Genomic DNA, 24,214 nt, shown 5'->3' with positions numbered 1-24,214 from the left:
AACAAGCATTGACTTCTTGGAATGTAGAGGAAAGTTTCTGAGGTGTGGAAGACCCAAGAATGAGATGAGAGGGAGGAGGGGTGAAGGGGGGGTGCTTTGAACTACTTAGGGGAGACCTAGAAGGGAAGAAAATCCGATAAAGCCCAGATTCAGCAGTTGTTGTACGTTGTTGGATTTGTCTTTTTAAATAAATTGTACTGTGGTAGAAGAGACACAACAGTTACCATTTTAACCATTTTTAAATGCAAAGTTCAGTGGGATTAAGTACACTCATGTTGTTGTGCAACCATGACCACCAATCCGTCCATAAGAGCCTTTTCTTCGTATAAAACTGGTGCCCATTAAGCAGTAGCTCACCATTTCCCTCCACCTGGCCCTAGCAACCTGGTTCTACTTTCTGTCTGTGGCTTTGACTACCCTGAGTACCTCATATAATTAGAATCATACCGAATTTGTCTTTCATGACTGGCTTATTTCACTTGGCATAATGCCTTTAGGGATCATTCAAGTCAGAATTTCTGCCCTTTATGAAACTGACTAATATTGCATAGTATGGATATATCCAAGTAAATATTTTGTTTATCCATTCATCTGTTGATTTGGATTATTTCCACCTCTTGGCTCTAGTGAACAATGCTGCTAAGAACGTGGGTATATAAATCTCTGCTGGAATCCCAGCTCTCCATTCTTCTGGACATATGATTAGAAGTAGAATTGCTGGATCATATGGTGATTCCATTTTAATTTTTTGAGGAATTGTCATACCATTTACCACAGTGGCTGCACCATTGTACATCACGACCAGCAATGTATAGGGTTCCAATTTCTCCACATCCTCTCCAACAATTTTTTCCCATTTTTTCATACTAGCCATCCCAATGAGTGTGAGGTCATATCTTATTGTGTTTTTGACTTGCATTTCCCTAGTGATGTTGAGTACCACTCATACGTCATCTTTGGAGAAATGTCTATCCAAGTCATTTTTGTGTTGTTTCTTTCTTTTTGTTGAACTATTCATCTAGTTGTTTATTTACCAACTCTCTGCCCTGGTCCCAAGATACCAGTTTCAGTAGTAGAATTTAGTGACTCATCACTTACATATAACACCCAGTGCTCATCACAAGTGCCCTCCTTTATACTCATCACCTAGCCCATTCCCAACCCACCTCCCTCTATCAACCTTCAATTTGTTCTCTATGATTAAGAGCCTCTTATGATTTGCTTCCTTATCTCACTCTTTTTTTCCTTCCCCTATGTTCATCTGTTTGTTTCTTAAATTCCACATATGAGTGAAATCATAGTATTTGTCTTTCGCTTATTACAGTACACTGTATCTCTATCCACGTCTTTGCAAATGGCAAGATTTCATTCTTTTTGATGGCTGAGTAATATTCCAATGTATATACATACCACATCTTTATCCATTCATCAGTTGATGGATGTTTGGGCTCTTTCCACAATTTGGCTATTGTTGATACTGCTGCTATAAACACCAGGATGCATGTATCCTTTCGGATCTGTGTTTTGTATCCTTTGGGTAAATACCTAGTAGTACAATGCTGGGTCATAGGGTAGTTCTATTTTTAACTTTTTGAGAAACCTCCATACTGTTTTCCAGAGTGGGTGCACCAGTTTGCATTCCCACCAACAGTGCAGGAGGGCTCCCCTTTCTGCACATCCTTGCCAACAACTGTTGTTTCCCATGTCATTAATTGTAGCCATTCTGACTGGTATAAGGTGGTATCTCATCATGGTTTTGATTTGTATTTCCCTGATGACTGATGCTGGACATCTTTTCATGTGTTTGTTATCCCTCTGTATGTCTTCTTTGGAAAAATGTCTATTTATGTCTTCTACCCATTTCTTAACTGGATTATTTGTTTTTGGGTATTGAGTTTGATAAGTTCTTTATAGATTTTTGGATACTAATCCTTTATTGGATATGTCATTTGCAGATATCTTCTTCTATTGTAGGCTGCCTTTTAGTTTTGCTGATTGTTTCCTTTCCTGTGCAGAAGCTTTTTAGCTTGATCAAGTCCCGATAGTTCATAATTGCTTTTGCTTCCCTTGCCTTTATAGACATGTCTTGCAAGAAGTTGCTGTGGCCGAGTTCAAAAAAGTTGCTGCCTGTGATCCTCTCTGGGATTTTGATGATTTCCTGTTTCACATTTAGGTCTTTCATCCATTTTGAATTAATGTATGGCGTAAGAAAGTGGTCCAGTTTCATTCTTCTGCATGTGGCTGTCCAATTTTCCTAGCACCGTTTATTGGAGAGACTGTCCATTGGATATTCTTTTCTGCTTTGTTGAATGAAGTTTAGTTAACCGTAGAGTTGTGGGCCCATTTCTGGGTTTTATGTTCTATTCCATTGATATTTGTGCCTGTTTTTGTGCCAGTACTATACTGTCTTGATGACTACAGCTTTGCAAAATAGCTTAAAGTCTGGAATCCTGATGTCTCCAGTTTTTCTTTTCTTTTTCAGGATTGCTTTGGCTATTGGAGTCTTTTGTGTTTCCATACAGATTTTGGGTTTGTTTATTCTAGCCCTGGGAAAAATGCTATTGGCATTTTGATAGGGATTGCATTAAAATGTAGATTGCTTTGGGTAGTATAGACACTTTAACAATATTGGTTCTTCCAATCCATGAACATGGAATATTTTCCAATTTTTTGTGTCCTCTTTAATTTCTTTCATAAATGTTCTGCAGTTTTCAGAGTACAGATCTTTTACCTCTTTGGCTAGGTTTATTCCTAAGTATCTTATGTTTTTTGATACAACTGTAAATGGAATTGATTCCTTGATTTATTTTTCTGCTGCTTCCTTATTGGTATATAGAAATGCAGCAGAGTTCTGTACATTGATTTTATATCCTGCCACTTTGCTGAATACATGTATTACTTCTAGCAATTTTTTGGTGGAGTCTTTCAGGTTTTCTTCATAGAGTAGATATGTTTGTAAATAGTTGAAGTTTGACTTCTTGCTGATTTGGATGCCTTTTATTTCTTTTTGTTGTCTGACTGCTGAATCTAAGACTTCCAATACTGAGTTAAATAGTAATGGTGAAAGTAGACATCCCTGTCTTGTTCCTTATCATAAAGGAAAAGCTCTCAGTTTTTCCCCATTGAGGATGATATTGGATGTGGCTCTTTCACATATGGCCTTTATTATGTTGAAGTAAGTTCCAAATATACTCTGCCCACCCCACAAAATTATTTTAAAAATAAGTGTTTTTATCAAGAATGGATGCTGTAATCTTTCAAATGCTTTTTCTGCATCTGTTGAGAGGATCATATGGTTCTATCGTTTCTTTTAATGTGGTATTTCATGTTGATTGATTTGGAAATATTGAACCACTCCTGCAGCCCAGGAATAAATTCAGCTTGATTGTGGTAAATAATTCTTTTAATGTACTGTTAGATTTGATTTGCTAGTATCTTGTTGAGAATTTTTGCATCCATGTTCATCAGGGATATTGGAAAACGAAATATGTCTCCTTTTTAGTGGAGTCTTTGGTTTTGGAATTAACGTAATGCTGGCTTCATAGAATGGGTTTGGAAATTTTCCTTCCATTTCTATTTTTTGGAACAGTTTGAAAATAGGTATTAACTTTTCTTCAGATGTTTGGTTAAATTTCTCTGGGAGGATGTCTGGCCCTGGACTTTTGTTTGTTGGGAGATTTTCTTTTTTTTTAATAATAAATTTATTTTTTATTGGTGTTCAATTTGCCAACATACAGAATAACACCCAGTGCTCATCCCGCCAAGTGCCCCCCTCAGTGCCCGTCACCCATTCACCCCCACCCCCCACCCTCCTCCCCTTCCACCACCCCTGGTTCGTTTCCCAGAGTTAGGAATCTTTATGTTCTGTCTCCCTTTCTGATATTTCCTACCCATTTCTTCTCCCTTCCCTTCTATTCCCTTTCGCTATTATTTATATTTCCCAAATGAATGAGAACATATAATGTTTGTCCTTCTCCAATTGACTCATTTCACTCAGCATAATACCCTCCAGTTCCATCCACGTTGAAGCAAATGGTGGGTATTTGTTGTTTCTAATGGCTGAGTAATATTTCATTGTTGGGAAATTTTCGATTACTAATTTAATTTCTCTGCTGGTTATGGGTCTGTTCAAAATTTCTATTTCTTCTCTTTCAGTTTTGGTAGTTTCTATGTTTCTAGGAATTTTTCCATTTCTTCCAGGTTGTCCAGTTTGTTGGCATATAATTTTTCATAATATTGTCTTATAATTGTTTGTATTTCAAGATATCATGCCTCCAGTATGAGGTGTCCTGGGACTGGGATCACATCCTTAATCTAAAGTATGAGATTTCATTGCTCAGACTAAATGGCCCAGGGCAGCCATTCTCCGATGCTTTGTAAAGAAGATGGGTTTACTGTTAAAGAATTAAACTCTCCTCTAAGATGCAACACTGATAAAATCTCTAGTTGATGTCTTACAATACAAAATAGGCTAGTTAGACTATGTAGAAAATGATAACACAGCTCCTTGGTCTAGGACCCATGTCACAGAAGATTAGGAGTCTTTTACACTTAGGCATACAACACAGTTGGCCATACAGTGGCACCTGAGATTTTTTTTTTTTTACCATCAAATCACTATATCTTGATTTTATTTAGCAACATTGAGCAAGCTTTAACTCAAGTGGGTTATGTCCTCAATACCAAAATAATACCATTCTCTCTGCTCAGAAACAGCCTGCGACAGACCTCTATCCTGATTCCACTGCCTGCAGACTCTGAAGGAAAGGCCAAGATGTGATTGATAGGGGAGACTGGATGGTCAGGCAGTTCCAAACATTCAATTCAAGAGGGAGAATCAGTAAAAAAAAAAAAAAAAAAAAAAAGGGAGGGGGGCAGAGAGGTGTGAAGAGAGAGAGAGAACAGAATGCCTGGTATGTATGCAAAGTGCCTTTGAACTGTAAGACCATATACAAATAGGTGCTAGTTACTGGTGAAGTAGAACTCAGCAGACTGGTCTCTGATGAATGGAGAAATTGAAAGCATGTTGCTCGAAGGACGGAAGGAAGGAAAGAAAGAAAGAGAAAGAATGAAAGAAGTAAAAGAAAGAAAGAAAGAAAGAAAGAAAGAAAGAAAGAGAAAGAAAGAAAGAAAGAAAGAAAGAAAGAAAGAAAGAAAGAAAGAAAAGAAAGAAAGAAAGAAAATCATGCTTACTTTTGTTTTCCTGGTTCCATATCTTTTAATAATTTAATAATTATTTGGAAGATGGTCTGCTTTGCTTTCAAGGGAGTGATAAGTATGTTGTGGTGGAGAACATGAAGGACTAAAGAGGAATCACTATCAATGAACTGAGGGAAGATTGATGAGTGGCCTGGCAGCCAACTCATCTCAGCTCCCTCTCGGCCTGATACCAGGTCAACAGTACTCTCCTTGCAGGAGGTGAGTGCTGTGTGGCACAGCATGATGCTTTGCTCAGATGTTCTTGTACTCTGTCTACCCCACAAAGCAGTGTTCTTACAGTGTCCTGCCCTGTGTGGATATAGCTATGCCCTGTGCAAGGCTTGTGATGAGCTTCTACCTGAATCTTTGAAGAAAGGGGTCGATAAATTAGTGGTGAGGAGAAGGGGAATGTTGACACATATAAAAGCAGTAGGCAGCATTTTTTCTTAAATGCTGTTAAGGAGATAAGATTTGAATTCTGTTAGAATATCTATATCTACTAAAATGTTTAACTTCCACCCCTCCCCCTAATGTCCTCGCTTGTCTGTATTATAAAATTGCATTTCTCTATCCATTGCCTTGGAACATTATCATTTTGTGCTTTTCTGGGCCTTTTGTAGACAGGAAAGGTAGATTTTCTGTGGGAATAGCCCACACAAGCTTGAAAGTGGTTGGGAGTGAGAGAAGAACAGGAGGACATTGGGACACAGGGAGTGCTGGCAGGTTTGCAGCAGAGACAGTGGCAGGTTTAGAAGGGACCAAAGAAGGTCCACAAAGAAATAGATAAAGAAGGATAGAGATGAGGGATTGGGGAGAGTGGCAGGAAGAAGAGTCACAAGGAAGTTAGAAACCAGGTCAGAAGGAAAGGGGCCATGTGGGTGGGAGTTCAGTCATGGCGATTCAAGATAGACTTCTGTTCTTCATATGTCTTCCCATGTTAATAAAGACTTTGAAAAAATTAGTGTTGACTCAATTAGTGTTGTTGGTAGTAAGCTTTTGCTAGCTCAAAGTGACGAAGCAGAAGAGGATGTCGTAGGTCAGTGGTGCTGAGGTGAGATCCTTGCTCTAAGTGGCTGGTTGGGTTAGATGGCTTCAAGTTCCCTCCTGCTCCCACTGTAAGCTTCCCTAGCCATATCTTTTATAAATGTGTATGCACGTATGTGCAAGTGTATTTGTGCAAATGCACAGTGTGTGTGTGTGTGTATGTTCCTTTTTTTTAAGGATTTTTAAAAAAAATTATTCATGAGAGACACAGAGAGAGAGGCAGAGACATAGGCAGATGAAGAAGCAGACTCTCTGAGGGAAGCCCAATGCAGGGCTCGATCCCAGGATCCCAGGATCCCAGGATCCCAGGATCCCAGGATCAGGCCCTGAGTCAAAGGCAGACACTCAACCACTGAGCCACTCAGGTACCCCTGTGCTCCTTTTTCAAATAAGAGGGAACACTGGCAATACCAAAGATAAATCTTGTTGTCACTATTATACCCAGAGTCAATCCTGACTTTGCTTTGCTTTTTAATTAGTTCAAAACAAAGATCATTAGTTTCGTCTGCCATGTTCTTTTCCCCTAACTGGATGAAGTATTGTCCTTTACAGTGATCAGGAAACAAATAATTTAGACAAGAGACACTAAACAATCATAACCAGCGGTCTTTAGAATAGATCTCCTATCACAGTAAACTGGAAGGGCTTGCATTTATTTTGATAGATTAAAAGAATCAACCTTTTTTTAGCTCATTAAAAGCAGAGTGTAGAACACAGGTCTACAAAATAGCCCTCAACTTATCAAAGACCAACTGACAATTGTCATTCTTTATCTGTAATGGAGGTAAACACAGAGAGTGTGAAAATACAGTGTTTCTGTTGGTACGTGTTGGCTGCTCTGTATTGACTTAGACAGGTGTGTTCACTCACTACAGTTCAAAGTAACTCATTTTGCTTTATGGTGAGTACAGAGGAAATCCATGATTCTCTATCCCAGGAATTAGGTGTGCATAGCAGGGGGCATGGTGGCCCCAGGATCAGATCTGCCTGCTGCAATGGAACTGTCCTATGAGTGGTCACCTACCCAGCCCCTCCTTTCTCTCTGTACCATCGGAACAGTATACATCACCCTGTATTGTCTTTCACTGTCCATACTCTGCAACACACACCCACAGCCCTCACATGTGAGGTCCTTAAGGGCAGAGACCTCCCTAAGAGGTTCATCAGTGTTAGGGTCGCATAGAACACATGTTAGATGTTCCCTACATATTTTTAAATCGAATTAACACACTTCACTTCTCTTGTCTAATGCCCCCAGGTACCGCAGGTAGGAGGAAGGGGACAGAAGTTCACTGACTTCTCAAGGGCCTCCTACCTTTCACCCCTTGTCATGTGTGCCAGGTGTGCCTATCCTCAAATCATAGTCCAAAAATGACTTATTTGTGTCAGTTGTCTTTTGCAAACTTTGTTGTTCTTTTTATTTGCTGGTCTGTCATTTAATCAGCCAAACACTGGCAGAGAAAAGAAGGCACGTTGGGTCAAAGCATCTTCCTCCCAGCATTTTTTTACCTGGAAAATGATAAAATGAGGGGTTGTCCTAGATGGTCTCTGGGTATTTTTTATGTTCAAATATTCTCCATAATTTCCCAGTTATCCTCTTTAGTTTGTGAAACTGGACTTTATACCTATCTTCTGCTCAATAATATGGAGGCTTCAAGTAAATATAGACTACCCATGGGAAGTGGCTGCTGATGCTTAGTTAGAAAAGCTAACCTAAGGACGAATAACTTGCCTCGAGGTGGACGTTGTCCAAGAATGGACAGCTTTCATCCTTATCACTGTAAGAGATGATTTAGATGAGGGCTCATATAAAATATCTAAAAATATGGAAAAATACAGAGTAAACCATGAATACCTTCAACACTACAATGCATCCAACTTCACAAAACCTCTCCCCTCCTGACAGACCATGACTGCTAAGAGTTTTGGGTGAATCCCTTGAATCTTTCCCTTAATTTCCAAACAGGTACATTGTAGTGGCTACAATATTCTGCAGAATGACTCTTTCTGACTCTGTCCGTTCCTCTATTTGTGGATAGTTAGATCTTTTTTCCTGTATCTTTTCCCCCACATATGATGCTACAGCATCCTTGCTCTTATATTTTTGTGCACATGAGTAAACATTGCCATAAAATTGAGTGTTGGAAGTGGAATATAGGAGCCAAGGGATTTGCACATTTAAAATTCTGATAAAGGGCAGCACGGGTGGCTCAGTGCTTTAAGCACCACTTTTAGCCCAGGGTGTGATCCTGGAGACCCAGGATCGAGTCCCACGTCAGGCTCCCTGCATGGAGCCTGCTTCTTTCTCCCTCTGCCTGTGTTTCTGCCTCTCTCTCTCTCTCTCTCTCTGTCTCTCATGAATAAATAAATAAAATCTTAAAAAATAAAATAAAATAAAATAAAATTCTGATAAAGATCATGATAAAAGCCAAATTGCCATTTAGACAAGCTCTGCTAGATTTTGTTCAGATCAACACTCATTTCCCCAATCCTTGCCAAGCAAAATTATCAATCTTTGGAATTGTTGCCAAACTCATCTGCAAAACAAATATACTTATTTGAAAGACATATATTATTAACTATTAAAGTTTTTTCTTTATTTGTTTGATTATTTAGAGTCCAGTGTTCTTATTCTTCTTTCACTTAGGAACAGGTATCTGATAGACACTTGTTATCTAGATTGGTTCTCTGTTTCTCTTGAATTTTCTCCAACAGGTGTTAGTATTTTATTATTTTGCATTGCATTCTGGGAGAATCCTTTGACTTAATGGAGTGTGTGAATTTGCTCTTCACTTATGTCTCTTTTGAAATTCAGCCTATCTGCTGAGGTGTCTCAATTTTTTTTTTTTTAGATTTTATTTATTCATTCATGAGAGATACATAGAGAGAGGCAGAGACAAGCAGAAAGAGAACCAGACTCCTCAAAGAGCAGGGAGCCTGATGTGGGACTCCACCCCAGGAATCACGACCTGAGCCAAAGGCAGACGCTCCACCACTGAGCCACCCGGGTGTCCCAGGTGTATCATTTTCAAGATCTCTTGTTGCTAATCTTTCTTAATCATCTTTCCTGATGTTTCATGGGTACAACTTCTTCTCTCATCTTCCTGAAAACTTGGGTTATTTTTACTTTTAAAGGCTTACCTGTGTCATTTGGTTGCTTTATATTCTCCAAATTTATTACCTTGGTTGAGTTAAGTACCTCTTCCATGGTTTTGATTTTTATCAAACTCTTGGAGACTTTTAATTGCCTGTCCACTTCCATACTGGGCAGTTCCTATTTGCATATCTATGGGTGGTACTTGAGCACAGTGGTTTATCTCCAGGTTTTATAGGAGGGGCTACATATGCTGCCTAATTCTCTGAGGGAATTGCTCTACTCATGGCTTATCTTGTGGGTGACACTTCTGTTGTATGATGCTCAGCACAAGAGGGAAAAAGAAAGCAGTAGTGGGAAGGATCGACTGGCCAGCCTGCTCTGAAACATTTTCCAACTAATCACTGTCAGTTATTCCAAAGTTTCTTCCAGTTCTGTGTTACCTCTATCCTTGGAGCTCACCTATCTAGCAGTTGTGTTTTCCTATGTGTGTCTTGGGTTTTGCTCTCCTTGGTTTATCTAATTTACAGTAAATCTTTATAATTTCTTGTCCATTGGTGGTGCTTTTTATTTGTCAAGCACTATTATAGAATTATTATTATTATTTTTATTATTATATCTGTTTATCGTCTCTAAGAATTTGTATAAGATTGAGAATAGTTACTTGGGTTCAGCTGATTCAAACTTGAGTTTTTATTCTCTGTCCTGCTATTTTTGAAAAGATGCTCTCTGTTCTTATTATCTTCCTTGTTAGGCTAATTTTGAGCTTATGATACTTAATTTTTTTTGCATGTTCTTTATTTACAAATACATGTGCTTCCGTGATGGGAATCAGTGGAAATACTTATAAGTAGGAAATAAATAATCAAGGTTGTAAAACACAAAAATCATCATTCTGATTTTATAGCCCTCATCATTTTCCCCCTTTATTCACTTATTCGTCACTTATTCATGTTTTTGGTTCTTTAAAAAAGATTTACTTATTTTAAATATTTATTTATTTATTGAGAGAGAGAGCACACACCTGTGTGAGCAGGGGTCAGAGAGAAAGAGAGGGAGAGAGAGAATCCCTAAGCAGACTCCCTGCTGAATGTGGAACCCAAAGCAGGGCTCAATCCCAGGACCCTGAGATCATGATTTAAGCTGAAACCAAGAATCTGATGTTCAAATGACTAAGCCACTCAGGCACCCCTGTATTTTTTTTGGGGGGGATGCCAGTCATTATGGATCTAGACAAGATCCTAGAATTCAGAAAGCTCTGTTTAGTGAAAGAGAACCAAAAGGTAGAAAACTAATGAATGCATGGTTGAACAACAAATTTGCATGTCTTTAAAAGGGAAAGAAAAATCTAGGTGGCTGCAGAAATAATTTACTATTATTGATCTGGTAAAAATAGCAAGAATTTCCTAAAACAAGAACACCTTTAAGTTCCATTGGGAGAACTCTAGCAGGCATGAAAAAATAAACAGACTGTGTAGCTGATGATTCATCTTTCAGTTAAAGGCAAATTGAGGTAATAGAGATATTTTGCAATTTTTATAAGCAACTTGAGGAATAAAATTGATAAACTTTGTTCCCTGTTGAGGTTATGGCCATTGAAGCCCCCTGCACTCTTTTTTTTTTTGCACAGAAGTAGATATTAAATACCTATTAAATGAATGTAATGTCATGGTTTCTAGATAGTGCATTATTAAACACCAAGACAAAACATTTTTAAAAGTCTGTATTTTTTTGTAGTGGGGGTAATGTTGACCTCATAGAATGAATTGGAAGGTTTTTCCCTCTCTTTGTTTTTTTCTTATTGTTCTTACTCATTCCTCAGATATTTGGCATAATTTCTCAATGATGCCACCTAAACCTTGACTTCTTTCTGTGGAAAGGTTTTTAACTAAAAATTCATTTTCTTTAATTGATATAAGGATATATTCAAGTTATCTACTTCTTCTTGAGAGAATTTTAGTAATTTGTATCTTATAAAAACTTATCCATTTTATTTACACTGAATTTCTTGGCATGAATTTATCCATATTATTCCCTTATCATTTATTTTTGATACTATCTATGGTGATTTCCTATCTCTCATAGAGATACTAGCAATTTTGTGTCTTTTATTCTTTCTTATATGTATGGCTAAAATTTTATCAATTTATTGATCTTTTCCAAGAACCAGACCTTGGTTTCATTGATTTTTTTTGTGTGTGTGTTGTTTTTCTGTTTTCTCTTATATTGAGCTCTTCTTTTTATTCATTCCTCTGCCTATTTTGAGTTTTACTTGCTCTTTTCTCTTTCTACATTCTAAGGTAGAAGTTTAGATCATTTAAGACCTTATGTATTTTCCAATATGCATTTAGTGGTCCATATTTCCCTGAATCATTTCTTCTGCTGCATCTCATGTATTTTCATATATTGTATTTTTATTTTCATTCAGTTTAAAATTCTTCTCTTTTTATTCTATCCATTAAAGGGAGAAGGGTTTTGACATCACTGAGTAGTTGAAAATCTGTTCATTTCTCTATACAGTTCTATTAGCCTATGTTTATATGCATTTTGAAGCTCTCTTATTAGGTGCATCAAAGTTTATTATTCTGTCTTTTTATTTTTAAGATTTTATTTATTTATTCATGAGACACAAAGAGAGAGGCAGAGACATAGGCAGAGGAAGAAGCAGACTTCTCACAGGGAGCCCAATGTGGGACTCGATTCTGGGACCAGGATCATGCCCTGAGTCAAAGGCAGACGCTCAACCACTGAGCCACCCAGGCGTCCCTTGTTATGTCTTTTTGATGAATTTATCCCTTTATCATTCAGAGGTGACTCTATTATATCTTCAACGAGTTTTAATAATTTTTGGCCATTATATTTTTCAATTTTTTTGGTAACTTCTTCTCTTTTGGAGACTCCAAGAACATGTATAGTAGGCTGTTGGAGTCGTCTTATAGCTCACTGACATACTGTTCAAGTTTTTCATAGAGTTCATTAAACTCTTTTTCTGTTGTGTCTAATATGCTCTTAATCTCATCCATTTCCCATCCCCAGAATTTTGATGTGCACCCTTTGTTTTATCTTCCTTTAAAAAAATTATTTATGTATTTATTAATGAGAGACACAGAGAAATGCAGAGATATAGGCAAAGGGAAAAGCAGGCTCCTTATGGAGAGCCTGATGTGGGACTCGATTCTGGGACCCCTAGATCACACCCTGAGCCGAAGGCAGATGCTCAACCCCTGAGCCACCCGGGTGTCTCTGTTATATCTTCTTTAACTCCTTTAACATACTTATTTTCACAAGCACGTGAAATATAGTAATAATATTTGTTTTAGTATCTCTGTCTACTAACTCAATCACCTACATTTCCTTTCTGAGTTGATTTCAGTAGACTGAGTTTTCTCCTTACTTGGAGTTGTAGTTTTTTAATTTCTTTGACCATCTGGAAATTTTTTACTGGATGCTGAACATTGTGTTTTTGATTTTGCTGTGTGGTGGATATTATCATATATCGAAAAATATTCTTGAGGTTTGCTTGTGAACAGTTTGGGTTTTTAAGGCTTGCTTTTATGCTCTTGTTTAGGTGAGAGAGCAGCCTTGAGTCTAGGGCTCATTTTTTCTATTTTCATTTTCTAGATACAGCATCCTCCTAATTAGTTAATGCCACATATATTGAGATTTTTCCACTCTGGATGGTGGGACACCAGCTCTTCCTGGTTCTGTGTGTTTGGCTAGGGATTCTTTCACCTGCTCCTTTCAGATGGTTCTTTTTCCAGACCTCAGATAATTTCCTTTTATACACACGCTTATCAATACTTAACTGAAGACTCAGAAGACCCTCTGAAGACCCTCCACAAGTCTCTCCCTATACAAGTCTCCTCTCTCTACTACTCTGTTACGTCAGCTCTAGTTGACTTCGCCTTTCTAAAATACCCATTTTGTCTTCACAACTTAGACTGGTATACTTAGATTGGCAGACTCTTCCAGAGAAACCCATTCAGTGTGGATCTGGTACTCAGCAAGTACTCTGAGCTGCTGATTTACTCTTAGGAGTTCTCAGTATACACAGCCAGTGAAGACTGGGAGTAAATTACAGTCTCTCAGGGAAGGGATACAGAACAAGGAGAGGAAAATTCTAAAATAGAACCCCAGGAAACATCAAAATGTATGTGGAAAGTGAAGTGATAATTCTTTTAAAATGATTTTCAAAGCAAAGCCCTTAAGTAATGTATAGTTTAAATTTTCTACTGTGGTTCAAGAATGTGATCATTATTCAGGAGATTGATAAGTCACCAGCTAAGATTACTATGAATCTTCTGGGTGACCTATTTTTTTCTGGGAACATGTCTAGGAACTCAAGCTAGGAACACATTTAGAATCATAGGAAAGTTCTAAAGGTCCAAGAATGCCCTGTCTCCACAGCTTAGAGCCAAATAAATGTTCAACATTCATTTTTAATGGGCCACATGGGAATTGGTTAACTAAAAACTAATAATAAAAATAACAAAATAAATAGCAATAATAATAGCTAATATTAAGTAGAAAATGAAGTCAAGAAAATTAAACCAGAAAAGAAGAAGTTTGCATCTATAGAACAGACCTAGAGACTAGACTCAGAGACCTAAATTAAATCCCTGGACTGTCTCCAGCTCGTTGGGTCACATTGGACAGTTCAGTAACCCAATGTCTTTGAGTCCTAATTTTGACATCTTTTGCATGGAGAATAATTGTACAAGGACTTCCAGCTCTGTAAGTTTTAAAAGCTGCACAAATAAAAATTGTTATTTTTAAGACTTCACCATGATTTTGTTTTAAAAATTGTCATGGCAAATAAATGAAGAAATAATATGAACAATTTTAATTTATGGTTAATTTTTGCAAGTATATATTTTACCCCTAGACACATGGGTGCAAATTCCTTTTAAGAGTTTATCAGATGGTATAAAAGCCCAAGTTGGAATACATTATACTTTCAAGTCACAAATTTAAGACTCTTTCTCATTTAGAGGTTGTACATCTCTTTTTCTGTATTAAGCTAAAATGTATTTGATAAAGATATATTTAAATATTTTCAGTGTTAGCATAATTACATTTATTTCTTGACCAAGCAAGAGGTTCTTTTCAAAACTGTTTCAATACAATCTCCAGTGTAAAGTATAGACTGATGCAGGATAATAGCATTTCAAGTTTTGTTTTCTTTTAATTGGTTGAGCTTATTAGTGAAGTTGAGGATGTAATCATGTTAATGAGTTCTCTTTAAAACTTTGCGTTCTTTTATTCTATTCAATAAAAACAGAAAAGTGTGTTTCAAATTGATTCCTGACTGATCTGAAATGATCTGTTAAGGATTTGAAAATGAATAAATGTCGTGGTAATCTGGGAATATGGTCTCATTTGTGAGGCCCTTTGGCTGTCATTTGAACAGAATGTTTCATTTTTGATGAAATGTAAAAGAAAGGAGACTAAGGAAAGTAGTGGTCTGACCTTATATTGTTCCAGTAAATTCTTTCAAGGGGACATTTAAAAATGAATATCAAAAAAAAAAAAAAAAAATAAAAAAATAAAAATGAATATCAGAGTCTGAATTCCTCTTCTTTGATGAATTAAAATGAAAATAACTGGGTCAATTTTTCATATTAGTAGAATAAGATAATATAGAATTAAATGAATAGAAGTTAATAGAAATTTATGGGAGTTATTATATCAAAGTACTTCCAGTAGCACACATATTAACTAGAACTCTTACTGACTTTTATCATAAAATTCAGAAAAAAAGGGAAACAAATCAATATTGTTGTGGATGAAGCATTAGGTATTAACTTCTTTAGGATTTATTCTTTAGGATTTTATTTAAAAATAAAAAGGATTTTTTTTTATATAATGTTTAATTATACTGTCCTGTTAGAGTCTCTTTGGGACTAGATTAATGTGTTATCATTACTTTGCTTTACACCCCTCCAAAAGTTTTTTGTTTGTTTCTGTTAGTAATTTATAGGGAAATAGGGTAAAATGACAAGAATGTTTATTTTCTGTTGTTAAATGAGTGGCTTTTTAAAAAAAGTTCTTGGAATAAAGGAATAAACCTTTATTCTTGGAATAAACCTTTGGAAATGGGGTCCTTCAATGTGTGACATATCCATGCAATGGAATGTGATGCAACAATTTAAAACTATGCCGTAGAAGAATATTTAATGACCTTAGAGCATGATCAAGTGCAAAAAGCAGAATGCAAAACTGTACAAGCATGATACCAATATTTTCAGAGAGTTAGATCAGTAGACATAATATATAGGAATGAATGAGAACAAAATGCTAGTGGCAGTTTTGTTTGAGTGGGACTGGGAGTGATATATTTTCTTTTTTATATTTTGTGTTTTTTTCAAAATAGTTAACAGCAAACAGTTTCTGATTATACAAGTAATGAATATCATTAAAATTAATAAGAAGTAAAGGGTAGGAGAAAACTCACTCAAAAATTTAAAAAATTATTTAAAATTATTTCTAAGCTCCCACATTGGTTGTATTTATCATGGTGCCTGGGTGGCTTATTTAACTGTAAAAGCTTGTCTTTTGTTAAACATCTGACTCTTGATTTTGGCTCAGGTCATGATCTCAGAGTCCTGGGATCCAGCCCATTATTGGGCTCTGTGCTCAGTAGGAAGTCTCCTTAAGATTCTCTTTCTCTCCCTCTGTTTGTCCCTCCCCCTGCTTGTGCTCTCTGTCTCTCAAATAAATAAATAAATCTTTAAAAAAAGAAAATGAACTTATAAAGGAGATGCGTTTGAAGGATGGACATATATTAAGCAGGACTAAGGGGGCACCTAGGTGGCTCAGTTGGTTGAGCATCTGACTCTTGATTTCTGCTTGGGTCATGGTCTCAGGGTTGGGCTCTATGTTCAGTGCTGAGTCTGCTTGGGGTGTTCTCTCCCTTCCCCCTCCGCCTTTCCCACCACTCTTTTTCTCTCCCTTTATCTCTCTCTAAATAAGTAAATAAATAAAATCTTTAAAAAATCACAGGATTTAGTATGGGTGATAGTTTGATTCCTCGGAGTCTGGCCCCTGGAACAGCAGCATCAGTGTCACCTCGGAGCTTGTTACAAATGCACATTTTTGAACCCATCCCAGACCAATTCAGCCATTCAACCAAAACTTTTGGAAATGGGGTCCTTCAATGTGTGTTTTCACAGGCCCTCTAGGTGATTACAATGCGTCTGAGGTGGCTAGAAAAATTTCTCAAAAATTTTATCCTAGACAGCTTTCATCTCACATTTCTCTTCTATGTCTTCCTCTCCTACTCTGCCTCTATCATTCTGCTTCTCTCTTACACATGTAGTTTTTGTTGTAGGTTTTTCTTTTACTTTTTTCTTTTTAGAGAGGGAGAGAGGGGATGAGGGAGAGGCAGAGAGAGAGAATCTCAAGCAGACTCCACACCTTGCACAGAGCCCAACACGGGGCTCAATCTCACGACTCTGAGATAATGACCTGAGCTAAAATCAAGAGTTAGATGCTACACCGACTGAGCCACCCAGGCATCCCTGTGTGTTACTTACTTATTCATATCTTTACCTTGTTTCTCCAGAATATTTGAGGCAGCTCAGAGGTGCATAAACTACAACAGCAAACACTCATCCAGCTGTCCAGGTATTGTCCTAAGGGCTTTACTCATTTAACTTAATGATCAGTCACAACCCTATGAGACAGTTGTTACTCTTATTTCATGACTGTCCTCTCCATTTGATACACAGGAATCTGAAGCACAAAGGCTAAATAACTTTGTGGAGGAATCCAAGCAATCTGGTCCCAAAGTCTGTGCCCTCAACCAGTTCACTATGCTGCTTCTTAAAAAATTAGTGAGGAATTGGGGATGAATGCACAGTCCTGTTCTGCAGAGTTTGATATAGTGGGTAAATACAGCCCATGGATATGCCTCTGGCTCAAACAGAGAGTGAACACAAGGATAAGCTGTAAGATTATCAATCACCAAAATATTGAAGGAAGCTAATTCTCTGGAAGACCATACCTGAGTCTCGAAAAACCTTCATGTCACTCCACATGCTTGTGATTTTCATTTCATTCATTCACTTTGCTTACACAGTCATTATTTCTTGGGCACCTTCTATTTGTCAGGTCCCATTCAGGTTGCTTGGGATGGAAAGAATAAAACATACCCATGCCTTAAAGATACTGGGGGCCTAAGGGTAAAGAACGATGGTTGTGTCTCTCTTGGGGTTTCTCCCCAATTTCTCCCTGAGTTTAGAGTAAGAGAAGGACACAGTGACAGGTAGGAAGGGATTTAGAGCAAGCTTTTCTGGAGATACCTCAGCAAAGTCAGAAAACAAAGCCTCTAGAAAGAATCAACAATTTGAACTCATAGTCATGGGAGCACCTTTATTTCCACAACACCTTTCTCTAGAATTTGTTATCTGAGGCTTTTCCTGGATAGACTGGATCCTGAGCCGGGGAGGTTCCTTGGTTCTCTGGAGACTATGTGTCTGTGGAGATAAAGAGAAGGGAGGTGGTAGGAGAAACAAAGCCAGCTGGTTTCAACAAAGCTCTGAAGTGTGTGTGTGTGTGTGTGTGTGTGTGTGTGTGCATGTACGTATCTCATCACTAAGGGAATTACTCCTGGCCATCTGGTCAATGATCACTCTTTCCCTTCCTGTATATAATTCCTAAAACTTTGAGAAACACTTTTAAAAATTAAAATTAAAAATTATTCTTTCTCTTCTTTTCCCCATGCAGATTTATCTAATAAATAGAACACAGGCAGAATGATTTGTTTTGGTGGCAATGGCTGCTGCCAGTGACCATGACTCCATCTTCTGCCATCTGTGGTCATGAACCCCTGGAGACAGGGATGTCTCAAAATACAACACTTGGTCCTAAAGATAAGGACATAAGTAGCTGGAACTTTGGCTTGTGTTTCTAAGTGAAAATTATATTGAAAGTATGAATGTTGGTTATTATGGTGTTCAGTGGTTTTGAAATGGATGATGTCAGTTAAATGCCCAAGAGGCTGGCATCTGATAGACCTAATTTCGGATCAAAGTGTGGAACTCATCCTCACCTGCCAGGGGCATCTCTCCTAAAGCCATCATAATAAAGGTCTTAGAGCAAGACCAGGTGGGAAAATCAAGAAGATACAGAGTTTGAGCGCATGGAAGATGGTGGTAATAACAGGGGACAGAGAATCATTATTGAGCCCTCTGTGTTTCTTTTTTAATTTGCACTAACAGACTTTGTAGTGCTCTTTGTAGATCTTGTAGAAGATCTCCAGATCTCCTGGACTGCTTTTGATGAGAAAGAGGAAGAGTGAACTCGTTCAGGAGTCTCGATGTAGCACTTGCATTATTGAGCAAGTTCTAACATACTTAGTGGGGGGTTGAAGGCTATGTTGAGGAATGAGCTTCAGGATTTCACCCAGAGGGCAGCTCTTCACTAGCAGTGATGAAAGTAATTGTTTCCTAGAGGATTTTGAAAAGCTGTCACATCTGAGGTTTCTAAGTAAAAGCTGCTTCTTACTTTTCTTTTCCTTCTTTCTCTTGACAGTCCCAGCAGAAATGCATTGTGATCTTCGCCCTGGTGTGCTGCTTTGCCATTCTCGTTGCATTGATATTTTCTGCTGTGGACATCATGGGAGAGGATGAGGATGGACTCTCAGAAAAAAATTGTCAAAATAAATGTCGGTAAGAGGTAACAAACAAAACTTCTCTTTTAGGGGGCGGGCAGAAAAGCCAAAGAGAAGGCTAGATGGTAGAACAATACCATGAGTACACATGATCATCTAACCTCCCTGTGACTCTCTAGACCAAGGGAATTAAAATGTATAAGGATTTCATTCAATGACAGTTTTTTACAATTTAGGCACATTCTATACAGGGGGATGGTGGACAGAATGAAATTTTGTACAGTCTGCATTTCTGGAGACCCATCTGTCTGTCAATGAGATTTTGGTTGTTTCCATGATGAGGTTGATGAAAATGAGCACTCCAGATGGGCAGAGGACACTGTGCTAGTTGTTGTATTAAATGGAAGTTAAAAAAGCATACATCTCTGGAAAAATTCCAACTTAAAATTCTGGATTAAACAAATCAACATGTCTCTAAGAAGACATGTGCCTCCTCTATCTTAATGTAGCACATAGTTTGTTATTAACCTAGAAATAGTTACATTATATTTATGTATTATGTCTCTTTGGTTACCTTACATAGCATTTCCTTGGGATCATTCCTGACTGGCAGAGGCATCAGGGCATGGTTTTATCCCATTAAATCTCCTTATCCAACTCTTCCATGAGCTGCTCTTTTTTTTTTTTTTTTTTTTTTGGTCATGGAGAGGGTACAGGAAAGCATCAAGGCAGGGGAAAGATAGATAAGAAGTCTATTTTTATTACATGTTGCTGCAAAGATGAAGTTAGAGCACACAACTACCACAGTTATGAAATAGAGCTGATGATGAATTTTAATTGTAATTTGTCCCTGGGGCAAGCGTTATTAGTCTGAGTGCCCCTCTTTTCTAGCTTAGGATCAACAATAACTTGGTAATGTGTATGTGGGTTTTTATCTTGGAGATTTTGCCTTGAAGGGTGAATAGGTGGCACAAAAAATGTCTGGAAAAGACAATTGAAGTTTATTTGTTAACCAATGGAACATTGTGGTCTAGTTACCAGACAACAGTATTATATGCAGAACAAAGATTATAAGAGAGAAAGTAGCATACAGTTTTAGATTTATTCTAATTTGTTTGAAAGGGGTCCCTATATTTACTTCCCAGACTGAATTTGGGATAAAAATTGTGTTGAGACTATAAGTAAAGCAATAGGGCGATAATAGATTGTCACCATCTTCCTCCTGAACACTCCTGCACCAGTACTTTCTGAGAATCCTATGACACGAGGGATAGAAACATCCGTGGACAAGGGGCCAGTGACTCATCTTGTTTTGTGGATTGGCTCTGCCCCCTGTCAGCCCACTTTGTCATGATGTTGGCTGAGTTCTTGAAATGGCAAACCCCAGCACCTAGAAAGCAGGTTTATAAAGGGCAAATGGTAACAACTTCTGTAAGACAAAATATGCAGGACCTTTTAACACACATTAGCAGGTATGTGTAGTTTTCAACAAAAAAACGGAGCCTTAGAACTATTCCTCTTTTCACTTGCAAGAAGCTATAATTTAATCTGATTTTTACTTCAAGCTCATACACCAGAATGTGCGTCTGCTTATTTCTCCATCTCAATCAATAATTCAATCCTGATGACTCACTGCTCCTCCCTCAACCTGGAACATATTCTTCTAATGACCCATCATTCCCCGGCTGCCTTTCCCCTGGGTAGCTGGAACCACTGCCTGATTACCAGGATCCCCCTCCACACAGCCATGTTTTCCAGAGCCTTCAGCCCCTCCAACCTCATCCTGAGAAGCTTCTGCTCTGTCTCCTCTCTCTAGCTCACAGGACGAAGGTTGAGTAGTGATAATTCCTTGTGTCCAGTCCAGCCCTAGTCTCCAATCAGACAACCCACTGCCCACCATCTGCTCCCAGTAGTTCTCATTTTAACTTGTTGGAACTTTCTTACGTTGTCCAATCACTCCATGGTATAGGCAACATCACCTGCTAATTCTGGGACTCTCTCCCACCTTCTCTTGTCCCTGGCTGACAACCTCCGACTGTCCACCCTATCCCTTGCCATCATGCTTAGTAACTAAAATTTACTTCCCAACACTATAGCCTATTGTTTTGACCACCCCAAGTCAATAAATTTGATGTCCATTTCACTGTTGTACTTCCAAGTAAGCCTCCTTCAGTCAAAGACCATAGAATTTGAAACCAGAAAGATCTGGATTCAAAACTACATTATACTACTTACAACTCTGTAAATTTGGACAAGATATTCATTTCATTATCCCATTCCATACCTGTTTACAGAGCACGGCAGCACTGAAGGAGGACCTGCAGCACAGTTAATAAGAGACAGTTGAGGCAACAAGGTGCTGTGGTCAGGAGCACAGGGGCAATGTCAGAGGGCACTTGGGGGCGTAGCCTGGTACTGTAAAAAGATGGATCCCACTATTTTGAAGGCAGTTTTAATTTTGTTTCTCTTAAAGGTGGTAGATTAAAAGAAATCTGTCTCACAGGGCTTTTTTGGTAAATTGCATACCCCCTAAGAAAGCAGCAGGAAACTCATCACAAGCAATATGTCAATACAAACCCTTTCTCCGTCCTTCCAGCGTGTCAGAAATCCCCTTCCCTCTTCACAACCAACTTCCTGTTCCTCCAGCATCCTCACTTATCCTGAATCTGCTCTATCCTGAGTGTACTCGGTGGTTCTGGGGAAGTGAAGGGAAAACAACCACAGGAGAACAGATACTGTTTATTTAGGGCTGGCTATGGCAAAGCAGCCAGCCACCATCACTTCTGGCAGAGACTCAAAGACAAGTAGAGGGCCCAGAGTACATTCTAGAGGGGAAACGAGAAGCCTTCAGGTGTGTCCTGTGGGGGCTGTTGGCAGGGGAAAACTGGAGGCTGGCCAGCTTCTGGAATCGAGGCATCCTCTGTTCTTGGTTAAGAGGTACATGTTTGGCTTTCTCTGCTTGGTCCTGAGTTGGAAGTGGGAACAAAAATTAGGGAAGCTGGTAGTTAATAATCAAGTCATGGCCATTTGGAGCACAAGGCTACAGAAGTTAATGATTGATGTCTTGGATTGTTGATAGAAATGGCCTTTCTACAAGCCGGATATTCCGTAGGCTGGCTTCCCAGGCTGGTTATTGTAGGTGGGAGGTTGGTGTCTTGGTCAGGTGGCCGCAGCTGGTGGGGCAGAGTCTGGTTTTTATAGACACAGTCTGACCATTGTCCATTCGCATATCTGATCTCCTAGTTCCCTGAACCTCTTCTTATACCAACCCCTTTTGTTTTCATTTCTTCTTCTCCTCTGCCAGACCATGGCCAGTGTGTCCACGATGGTGGCTGCAGTATCTTCAAGTCTTAGCTGGCCTCCTCGGATCTCTGGCCTCAACCACATTGCTGGTTCTTCCGCTGGTTGACTCCTGGTTCTATCCACCCCCATCCTCATTCCGCTGCTCTAGTGCTGGAACAACCTGCAGAGGAGAGGGAGTTGCACTGTGCTTTAGTCTTGGGTCCTCCTAGACACACAGCAGGGATGCCCCTAGTGTGAGAAAGGAAGGGGCAATGTGGAGATGCACCCACTGAGTATGCTGGCACTGAGGCAAACGGGTTGGGGGGACGCTGCCTCCTGCAGAAGCTCTAGGAAGCGTGCCAGTCACAACTTAGCTCCTCTGCACAAAAGTCCACCTCTTCCTCTCCTGACCTCCTCCTCATACTGGCCCAGAGATCCCCAGGCTCTAGCCCAGGGCCACACTAACAGGATCACATGATGCTTCCCTTCCAAGTACCATTTATTTCCCTGGCTGCTGGTTTCCTCTTTAGGCTTTTCTCCTGGTGGCATTATCGTGAGAACACTGCCTGCACACTGCATCCTTTGTTGAGATCTTGCTGCTTTGTGATTAAGCTCCCTCTGTGTTTGCAGCTCTCCTTGCTCCTGAAAGTTGGAAGAGTGCGTGACATCCTAGCTCGTCAGGGCATTTCCTTCTCGCTGTTTTGACAGCCTCTCCCCAAGATCTCATCCGCAGCAGCCTTTCCTAAGTACAGCTGCCCCCTTGAGCAACGCAGGTCCGAACTGCATGGGTCCACCGTTAATGCAGATTTTTTTTTATAAAATCAGTACAGTCCTGTAAATGTATTTTCTCTTCCTGATGATTTTCTTAATAAAATTTCCTTTTCTCTAGCTTACTTTATTGTAAGGATACAATAAATATTACATGGAACATACAAAATGTGTGTTAATCCACTGTTGACATTATTGGTAAGGCTTCTGCTCAACAGCAGGCTAGGAGTAGTTAAGTTTTGGAGGGGTCAAAAGTTGTATGTGGAATTTTGACTGCACAAAGTTCAGTGCCCCTAACCCCCACATTGTTCAAGTGTCATCTGTACACTGCTTTAATTCATCTTAACTCTACTAACTAGCCAAGATGCCTTTCTACCTTCTGCTAGATTAATACTCAGAATCATATTGTCCACTCAGTGTTTCCCAAACTTTTATGTCTTTCTTAAAAAAAATGTATTTCCATATAAAAAATGTCTTCTTTATATTTTCTGACATTGTTTTATGTCCCCCTTTTTGTTACTTTGCCTCTAAAATACTGTACTAATGATAGTGACACTCTTGATTTTCATAATTTTCCACATGAATCTATGAATTAACAACTGCTCTTATCTTCCCAAATGCTTTTTAACTGACCTTACTTGTTATGCCAGGAAACCAGATCTTTGACCTCAGTAAATGACTACTTTGGCCTATTTCTTTGCCTCTTTGTACCAAATTTCAGGGTAGTTTCCATCATTTTCCCGTGTGTTTAATTGCTGATTCAGTCTCTATAAATATGAACCTCCATGTCACTTGACTTACTTATGGGGGTGAAGGGCAAATTTTCTAGTTTCTGCTGCAAACTGCATCTCAGTGAGCTTGGGGGCACCACTGCATAGTCAAGAATGGCTTAACCTGCCAGTGGAGATCACATATGTTCTGTGGCTTGGCTATCTTATGATCCACTGGTGCCTCCGATTATCATCTTATACTATTCTTGTAAGAGGTAAGTGCACTGTGTGGTTTTCCACACATCACATCCCCAGGGACTAGTAGGGACACTGGAACTTATGTCCAGCTGCTATTCCTGCAGAACACCTACTTCTGTGTGCACTGGCTACCCTTTCAGATGAGAGGCCTCTGTTTTGTTTTGTATCTCTCTCACCTTTCATCCATTGTTGTGGGTTGTTATTGCCCTGTGTAGTAGAGAACCATTACACACTTACTGGAAGAGG

The 24,214-nt window shown here is 38.8% G+C and overlaps 1 protein-coding gene across 6 annotated transcripts in view; it reads left to right on the top strand.

The window, feature by feature from the left end:
* PLD5 (phospholipase D family member 5) overlaps positions 1–24,214 on the top strand; it is a 414,584-nt gene that overhangs the window by 130,003 nt on the left and 260,367 nt on the right. For 3 of the 6 annotated variants that reach the window (XM_038542689.1, XM_038542690.1, XM_038542691.1), the window contains exon 2: positions 18,872–19,008. In XM_038542689.1, the coding sequence (XP_038398617.1) occupies positions 18,872–19,008 (137 nt within the window). Of the gene's footprint in view, positions 1–16,876; positions 16,964–18,871; positions 19,016–24,214 lie in introns of those variants that run through there. The other 3 variants (XM_038542692.1, XM_038542693.1, XM_038542694.1) reach the window with 3 other exon arrangements.

This window comes from Canis lupus, chromosome 7 (assembly GCF_011100685.1).
Source record: "Canis lupus familiaris isolate Mischka breed German Shepherd chromosome 7, alternate assembly UU_Cfam_GSD_1.0, whole genome shotgun sequence".
In the NCBI taxonomy this organism is placed as follows: domain Eukaryota; kingdom Metazoa; phylum Chordata; class Mammalia; order Carnivora; family Canidae; genus Canis; species Canis lupus.
Note: the sequence above shows the minus strand (reverse complement) of the source record. Positions and strands in the feature narration are given on the sequence as shown.